The sequence below is a fragment of the Aquila chrysaetos genome, chromosome 12 (genome assembly GCF_900496995.4).
Source record: "Aquila chrysaetos chrysaetos chromosome 12, bAquChr1.4, whole genome shotgun sequence".
Classification (NCBI taxonomy): domain Eukaryota; kingdom Metazoa; phylum Chordata; class Aves; order Accipitriformes; family Accipitridae; genus Aquila; species Aquila chrysaetos.
In genome coordinates this window covers 2,733,301-2,742,502 of record NC_044015.1, presented here as the reverse complement: position 1 = coordinate 2,742,502, position 9,202 = coordinate 2,733,301, and the positions used below count along the sequence as shown (strand labels likewise).

General features: G+C 42.6%; 1 protein-coding gene across 1 annotated transcript; it reads left to right on the top strand.

The window, feature by feature from the left end:
* Positions 1-303: 303 nt before the first annotated feature.
* On the top strand, positions 304-8,780 carry RAB8A (RAB8A, member RAS oncogene family). The gene is made up of 8 exons (XM_030032332.1): positions 304-477; positions 976-1,036; positions 1,280-1,340; positions 1,742-1,819; positions 2,281-2,370; positions 3,033-3,098; positions 3,621-3,671; positions 4,581-8,780. The coding sequence occupies exons 1-8, from the start codon at positions 354-356 to the stop codon at positions 4,671-4,673; spliced, it is 624 nt and encodes a 207-aa protein (XP_029888192.1). The 5' UTR covers positions 304-353; the 3' UTR covers positions 4,674-8,780.
* The last annotated feature ends 422 nt before the right edge of the window (positions 8,781-9,202 follow it).

Here is a 9,202-nt window from a genome sequence, read left to right as displayed (position 1 = left end):
CCGAGGTCTCCTCCCGCTCCTTTTGTAGCGCTTCCGTTCGGGTGACGTCACGAGCCGGCACACCACGTCGAGCTGCGGGGAGTTAGAGGCGTGACGTCGCTATTCGCGGCAGGAAGTGACGCTCGGGCGGGCGGAGCGGAGCGGAGCCAGCCGCCAATCGCGCCGCCGCTTGCCCCAGCGGGCGAAGGCCGCCCTCCAATGGGGCGCCGGCTCCGCGCCCTTCCTGCCGGGCTCGGCGATGACGCGCGCCGGGCTCGGCCAATAAGCGCGCGGCGGGCGGTGATGGGCGGCGGGCGCGGCCGGTGAGGCGGCGCGGGGGGCGGGCGCGGCGGGGAGGGGCGGTGCCCGCGAACATGGCGAAGACGTACGACTATCTCTTCAAGCTGCTGCTCATCGGCGACTCGGGCGTGGGGAAGACGTGCGCGCTCTTCCGCTTCTCCGAGGACGCCTTCAACGCCACCTTCATCTCCACCATCGGTGAGGGGAGGGGGGCGGCCGGGGCGACGCTGACCGCACCGGCCGGTGGTCGCGGCCGGCGGCTCCGGTTCGGGGCCTGGAAACGGCTCGTTCCGCCCGGAGGAGTTTGATGGCGGCCGGCTCGGGCCGAGGGAGCGGAGGGGGCGGGTTCGCTGCCGGCGCCGGTGGCTCCGAGGCTCGGGGTGGGGGGGGGGCCGCAGCCCGGCCCTGCCGCCTCGGCTCGGCTCGGCTCGGCTCGGCGGGGCTCGGCTCGGCTCGGCTGTCCTGCAGGGCTCGGGGCTGGAGCTCGGGCTCGGCTCCGGCCGCTCTCGGCTGCGCGGCGGGACGTGAGCCGCCTTTGCGAGCTGGGCGGCTCTTTTCGTTCGCTGAAGGGGAGGACGCTCTGCTGGCGCTCCTCCTGAGCGTGAAACTGTGAGCGGCGAAATGAGGGGGGAGGGAAGAAATGAGATTTGGGCTTTCGGCAGGAACCGGGAGTAATTTAGTTGCTTCTCTTTTCAGGTATTGATTTTAAAATTAGAACTATAGAGCTAGATGGCAAGAGAATTAAACTGCAGATATGGTAAGACTTTTCTTCTGAAGTTAACGTCCAATCGCTGGGTGTCCACACGGTGCGGGGCGGCGATGTTATCGTGAAGTCTTTACCCTAGTTGTGCCCTTCAGCGGTTTACGACATCTTAGAAACTAAAAGATAGTTCTAGTGCACCTAAAGACTGCTTCACATTCTTTAAACCTTTCAGTGGCTCTGACTTGAGCGTGTTGCCGTCGGTGGTTTGCGTGAGCCCCCGCGTTCTCTCTGTTCCAGGGACACTGCCGGGCAGGAGCGATTTCGGACCATCACAACCGCCTACTACAGGGGAGCAATGGTAGGAGCCGTGCGGGTGATGCTAAACCTAACGCGGGCGATCCCGCTGTCACAGATCGGCTGGGTTTAATGTGGAACGCGCACGACTGCCGATGTCTTCCGGCACGTAAACTCTGCCCAGCTAAATGTTTACAGCGGCGCTCCTGTTTCAGGCGGTGCTGGAGCTGTGCTGGGACGACGTGGGAGCTCGTAGGGGCAGCTTCCCTCCGTGACTCGCTCTATAAATACACGTCCCGCACACCTTATCTAGCCAGGCACAAACTGCGATTCGGTGTTGTGTGGAAGTGTGAACCAACTGGTTTAAAAATAGTCTTTGTTAAGTTGCTCCTTTCTGCTGTGGACAAGTCTTTAACTCTCGCTTAAACTGACGCTAGCTGAAATTGTCTCCTTCTTAATCTTTAGGGCATTATGTTAGTCTATGACATCACCAATGAAAAATCTTTTGAAAACATTCGGAACTGGGTCAGGAATATTGAAGAGGTAATTTCTCTATTTACTTATTGAATACTAAAAGATGCAATTTCTTCCTCCAAAAGTAGTTGAAACTTAATTGCTTCAGAAGCGTTACCTTTCTTTTGGATTCATGTGCTGAAGGGTGCCTGGAAAATAAATTGAATGAAAACCAGGAATACCTTCTGGAACGCCTTGGTTAACAGTAGCCCGTTGTGCTGACACACGAGAGCCAGCCGGGGGGACTGTAGCCCTTCTAGCCATGAGGGGACCGAATAGTTGATGTTTTCCTGCCACAACAAGTGATCCGAGAGCTGTCGTTATGGAGGATGCGCTGGACTGCTGGGATGAGGGGTTTGGGGGAGCCCATAAATCTGCGGAAGATGCTTGGCACTCCGTGTTAAGTCCTTGATGCGCGCCTCATCTTTTTGACAATATTTGTCTAAAAAGACCCAAGCCAAAGTCCTTTCTTTGATCTGTTTCTATCTCAGCACGCCTCTCCAGATGTTGAAAAAATGATCCTTGGGAACAAATGTGATGCAAATGACAAAAGACAAGTTTCTAGAGAGCAAGGGGAGAAGGTAAGTGCTGTAGCTTTAACGTATTTCAACTTAGACTTTTCAGAGCGTAAAACCTGCATTCGTTACGGTCTGTACGCCTCCTTGGTACCTCGGTGGTGTTCCTAAGCGGAACTATTGAACATTTCCCAGGCTGTAGTTGCAGGACATTTCCCCACTCTGGTTAAAAGATGAGTCGCTGTTAAGAATTCTTGTCGATTGGCTGGTCAGGATGTATTAGGTGCGAAGCAACAAGCTGGATTTTTTTCTTAGAAAGAGGAAGAAAAAACGTGCTAGAGTTTGACATTTAGGAAATGTCTGTCTTTGGCTGAAACCCACTGAGACAAGGTAGACAGGATTGTCTTTTCTGGCGTTGGATGTTACTTAGTCAGGAAAGGTGCTTCTACGCACTGCAGATGTTACGAGACTGACCGGATACGCATGCAAGAAAAAAAATAAAGGAGCAGATGAAGATGTGTGCAGAGTGTGAAACAGCAGAAAAAAGCCCAGCAAGAAGAGATACTAATAGGAACGAGATTTAGTTCCTGATTTGTGCAAATTGTTCTGCTTGAGTAAATCCCCAAGTTGCTATGAATCACGCCAGAAGGGGCAGATCCTGTGCAGTTGGTTATATTTAGAGCTGTTCCCGCAATTATCCAACTAACATGAAACCTGCTTTTGTTCAGCTTGCTGCAAGTTTTGGAATTAAATTCATGGAGACCAGTGCAAAAGCAAATATAAACATAGAGAATGTAAGTACTATAACCGTTCTCTTATATGTATTGACTTATTTTTGCAAACAAGCAATAAGAACACTCGCCCGTCCTGGTTGGGTGCAAAACTCCGTTGTTAGATACTGCGGATGGGTTATTAAGTACATATCTGCGCGTTCCATGAAGGCTTGTCTAGCCAACGTTATGCCGATTTATTTAAGTTGAAGTGGGTGCTTAGAGCGTAGCACAAGGGTGTTAGAGCAAACTGCGGCAGGGCAGCACACTGAAAAACTGGGCTTAGGCCTTTGCATTCAATAATGTGATTGACAAAGGGTGACATTTTCCCTCTACGTAAGCCCAGGTTGTGCCGTGGTGGTTCTGAGGCTCAGAAATGGGGTAGTGGGGTTAGAAAAGGAGCATGAAAACCTGGAGAGGGGCGCGGGGAACCTGAAAACTTGCTGTTTTTCAGGAGTTCAGTATATGTAGAAACTCGGGAAGGCAGCTTATCGCTAAACAAAAATGTTAGAATATATTAACACTTAACTGGTTTACTTGTTGCAGGCATTTTTCACTCTTGCAAGAGACATCAAAGCAAAAATGGACAAGAAGTTGGTGAGTAACCTTTACTTGGTCCACACTGTATTTAAATAAGAAAAAAAAAACCAAACCTCAACCAAAAGCCAAATAGCAAGTACTGCTTCACAGTGTATAAAAAATACTTTGTCATCTCTTTCATGGGGGTTATAGAAATTTATTTTTAGTTTTGTCAAGCTACTCTCTGGCCTTGTCGTATAAAAATTGTCTCTGCATTTCAGGAATTAGCTGCAATGGTTGAGGCTTCCTAAATAAAATTATCTTTTATTTATTTTATTGCAAGTCAGGCCAGTGGTAGAGCTGTTTAATGATATTTCTTGCTCTTGTGGTCTGAAAAATTAGTCATATAAGGAGGCCCGCTTCATACTTCAGGGTAGTCTTGAAACTAGTATGTTTAAAAATAGGTAAAGAACTAATTTTTTTGATAACTTCTGCAAAAGCATCCTGAGAAGCAGTTGGGTTACCTTTTGCACAACAGATAAATATGTATCAATGTCAGTTTGTTCCTTACAAAATGAAGCTAACAAAGATTCCTTCTACTTTCACTGAGTATTCCACCTTCATGTGACCAGACGTGTGCTGACAGAGCTGTGATATTTTGGGTCTTGCTGACGATTCCTAAGTGTTTCAGCAAGAGCCAAACATGTCCTATAAATTTTTTTTTTTAATCTCGGCTGTCTTTGAGTTTATAGAAAGAAGACGAATAGGCGCGGTGCACGTTAGTCAAAGCCAAAAGTAGCAGATGCAGTTCTCCGACTTCTTGTAGCAGCTGATGTAAGGCTCAGATAAATGAGTCAAGGCTCCTGTTGGTTTTAGCAATGGTTTTTTGTGTATGGCAGGCTTGATTCAACAAAATTAATAGATGAAGTATGGATGCTAGAAGCGGTTAAGTATAAATAAGTAACTGAATATTCTTTGCATCTTCAGGAAGGCAATAGCCCGCAAGGCAGCAACCAGGGAGTCAAAATCACACCAGACCAGCAAAAGAAAAGCAGCTTTTTCCGATGTGTTCTTCTGTGAGGGACACGGCCTTAATCTGAGCATCTGCTCAGCTGAACTGGACTGTGCCTGTTCTGAGTGAGATTTCCTCTGTCTGTGGACTTAGCATTTTCAACATACCTTGTCACTTTGTGACCATCTGAATAAGAAATTGTTTATTTTAGTAATTGTCTGACTCTTCAATTTTGGAGATGAAACAAGTTTATTTTTGTCAGATTGCCACTGGGCATGCGTATTGTCTAGCAGAGGGAGTACAGATCAAACGTGACCTGTGATATAGCACCTTTGCTGACAGGCTTCAATCTTTTTGTTCATATATGTAATGTATCCAAATTAGAAAGATTAAGTTATGATCAAAATAAGAAACTGAAATGCCAATGCTAATAAAGTACAGGTATGTGTACATGATACATGTGCATATCCATGTCTATAGATGCATATGGAACAATCACATCAAAACATCAAGTAAATGCACTTACGTAAGCAGGACAGGCTTATACCTTTTCAGAAGGTAGAAGGAAGCTTTCTGCATCTCCACCTCTTTGCTACTCCAGAGAAAATCCTTAATCTGCCTGTTAATTACTCAGTTGCGTTATTGTAGACAATCCACAAGTATAATTGAAGTTTTGCAAAAAAAAAAAAAAAAAAATCCTCCTCAAAGGAATCTCTATTTTTTTAAAAAACCAAAGTGTGCTGTAAATATAATGGATCCTTGCCATCAGGAAGTACTTTATCCATGTTAGACTTGACCATGCTTAATTAAGTACTCCAGATGTTTAGACGTGTTTAAAAGGAGATGATAACTACAGTGAGTCCCATGCAAATTATCTGTTGTCTGTTCTTAGAGAAACAGACCGTGGTTCAGGTAGGGACACTCCCTCAAAATCTGTAACATTACAATGGGTGGCGTTTTCTTCTCCAGTTGAGAATGACTCCAGATCTGTCGTGATGTAGTAGCTGGTTTTAAATTGTGACGAGAAAATGTATTGCACTGCTTCCAGTTGTGTGTTCTCATGCACACTTGCTCACATATGCAAATAAATGTTGCACATACGAACACTTTCTGAAAACAGACTTTTTTAAACTGAGACTTGCCTTGCTGCTGTGTATTGATCATTTCAGATTTCAAGCAGCAACAGACCTGTTAATAGCGTGCATCAATGCAAATGATGTTTAGTCCTCAGTGGAAATATTCTATGTATTTATTCCTATAAACACAGTCTATTACATTCCGATGTATAAAATATATAACAGCCAAGTAAAGCTCCTAGGTAGCTAATTGCTCTTAGTTCAGAGGCTGTAAGCCTGACTCTTAATTAGACTGACAAAAGGAGCCAGTAAGAGCCATCTACTTCAAAGTCTGCTGTCAAGTGATTGGAATTACGGTGTATTTAACTCAAATGAACATATCAGCTGTGTCCTGCAACTCACTGGAATTGTTAACATGCTTTGTTTACATTGACAACTGCACTTAAGGGTAAAATTAAAGCTGATTTTGAAGTTAATTAATTTACTCACCAGTTTTGTTTTCTTCAAGTTTATGGTATTATATTCTGGCCTCAGAGTAGCACTCATGTTACTGTAGTTAAAGATCTATCAGATTCATAATTAAACTTTATAAATCTGCAGCATGCAATTGGGCTCAACAGGAATATTGTCTGTTTTTCTAAAATGGAAAAAGGAAATTTTACTGTATAAGTTACTGGTTTATAAAAATGCATTTTATATGCTACCAACTTTTTTTTTTTTTTTTTTAATAGCTAGCAGATTACAATGAGATCTGTTCATGATTAAAATCACACATAAAGCTTTCCTTTAACCAGAACCTTATGATGAGGGTTTGTTTTGTTTACTCATGGCTTTTTAGCATGAGGACTTGGTGAACATGCACCATAGTGGATTACAGGCAGGTGTATTTGTAGGATAAAACCATGTTAAGCTACTGAAAAGCCTTCTAGTCAGTATATGCTTCTAGTCAGTGTATGCTTCGAAGTGTAGTTAATACAGAGCTATAGATTGGATAAGCAATGCTTCTATCTTGAGATAAGGATGCTTTTAAAGAAAGACTTTGTGTATGCTTCAAGAAATTGAGGCAGAATTGGGGAGGTGATTAAGGCATGGTCTGAATGTTGTTTTCCTATACAAAACTGATCTGGTTAATGATTTGTTTCTGGCTTAGTAGTAAATGTGGATTGTCTCGCATCCATCCTTCTACTTTAATACAGCCAGGTGGTACAGCCAGACTTATTTTTCAAAGTGACTGGAAAAATAAGTGGTTAGTCCAAGTTGGTATCACAGGCTGTCCACTGTGATACTGGGCATTGCCTGTCAACAGTGTCTAAATCAATAATTCATCTTGAGATGAGAAAGCAAACCATACTAATTTACAAGTGGATAAAACTTGAAGGATGGAATTGTGGTGTTCACTCCTCATTTTCTAAATCTTAAGTTACTCTTTTGCATTCAAAGCTAACTCTTTGTATGTGAATACGTTCTGTTTAAACTTATGCTGGTTGTTGCACATATGTTTATGTACCTAATTTATAACATTATTTCCTTTTATGAAATGATTGGTTTTACTCAATGAACAACTACATTATTGTCTGATCTCAGGAAGTTTCATACAGTTACTGTGACTACAGTCATCACTGTACTTCTAGGGTATACAGACTCTACACAGAAATTAAATCGGTGTAAGCAATGTGAAATCTAAAACGGAAATGTAGGACAGCAAAAGGTTAAAGACACTGCAGTTGCATGTATGCTTGGCTGTGTGTCACTAAATGCAGACATCAAATCTTGGAGAAGTACAATATGTAGTTGATGTTTCCATCACATAATTAAATTACTGTACTTTTTAAGTATGAATGATATGGAAAACACAATGATCAAAAGAGGTACTGCGTAAATACATACAGTAATGTATTTATATCTAAGCTTTCTTTAACTAAGGAGGAAAAAAACAATTGGATACAAAATTTGTAGAACTGAGGAATTTAAGTAGATCCAAAAAACTAACTATGTGCTTACTACACATTCTCAGTGTCTAAATGCCACTAAAATTTCAGGTAATCGATTAACACTTGGTTTGTAGAGAAACAAACCCATTTTTGAGTATGTTCTCAAATTCCCTTACTTTAACGAGTATCATGGAATTCTGTGGTTGACCTTATTTTTGAGGCTGGTTGCAATATATCAGATAGTCTTCACCCCTTCAGGTGTAGACCTGTCAGTAGCTCATCTGTCAATAAATGGTGGAACTGCTGTTTTAACACTTCACCATTTCAACACTTACGTTGTCTAGGTCCTATGCTGATAGGCACATCTAATGTTCCTTGACATCCGAGCCTTATGCCAGCATCAGACGTTCAGCCTCAGATTTATAAATCCTATGGATTATTGTAAGTCTCTTTACTGCTGCTGAAAATTATTTGGTCTCTCCTTTCATGTGAGATGCTAATCATCTCACTGACAATTGTTAAGGGTTTTATTGTTGTGGCGGTGTCTTTGTCTGATGATCATGCTCAAAAGCTACCATGATTTCTTGTTCTCTTGAACTTGAAATGGCTGGTGTTTATGCTGGAGAGGAAATGGACAAACAGCTGCGTAGAGGATGGTCTCCATTTGTACTAGAAGTTCATAGTGGTTGGGAAAGAATGATGACTGACTTCTGTCTTCATTTATAGATTAAATAATGATCTGTTCAATTGAACGTTAATGGTAATGTGCAGTCTGATTATTTCAGGCTGCCTTATTCTTTGACCCATCTCTTTCACCGATCATTGGGAGTTTTTGTTTCTGTAGGTAGTACAAGTTTAGTGGGCTGGTCTCTCTACCCTTTCTGCAGGAATCATATGCTCTGCGTTGAGCACGAGTTGGGCCTATGACTTTGTTTTGAAGGGAACTTAATGCATCCCAATATTTTTAAAAACAACTGTAAATTGTGTTTTTAGAATGACCACTTTTGGCTGCCACCCTTCCCACATTACAACTGCTTTCTTAAACACTTCTCATTGATTTTCATGTTTGTATTAAAAACAAAACTGTTGTTTATTACAGTATGTATGTTTTTACTCTGTTGTACAGGACCCTGAGCACTGCATAAATAAACTTCTTATGAAAAGAGAATTTTACAAACTTAGTTTGTCAGTCCTGTTCATCATTCATGCATATAGATTCGCGTGTAGAAAATAGGATATTTCTAAGAAGAGAAAAGAGGGACAGGAACCTAGGGTAGCCTCTTTTGTCCTTTAAAGTATGTTGACTTTTCATTATAAATTCTGAAATAGAGAGCTCTTCTCTATATTCTTCTCAGAACCCATAATGGATGTCTGTGACACACTGGGAGAATACTTCAGCAAATTGATTCACTGGACCGTCTGTTAAGACTATAGCTGATCAGAGGAGTTGCTTACACAATTTTGATGAACCATAATGTTTTTGAAACTATTTTCAAGGTTTTTTTACTGGTTAAGGCATTTGCTTAGGAATTTTTTTTTAAAGGTATAATTTGATACAAGTTCCTTTACTACCTGGTGGTGTCCGAACTT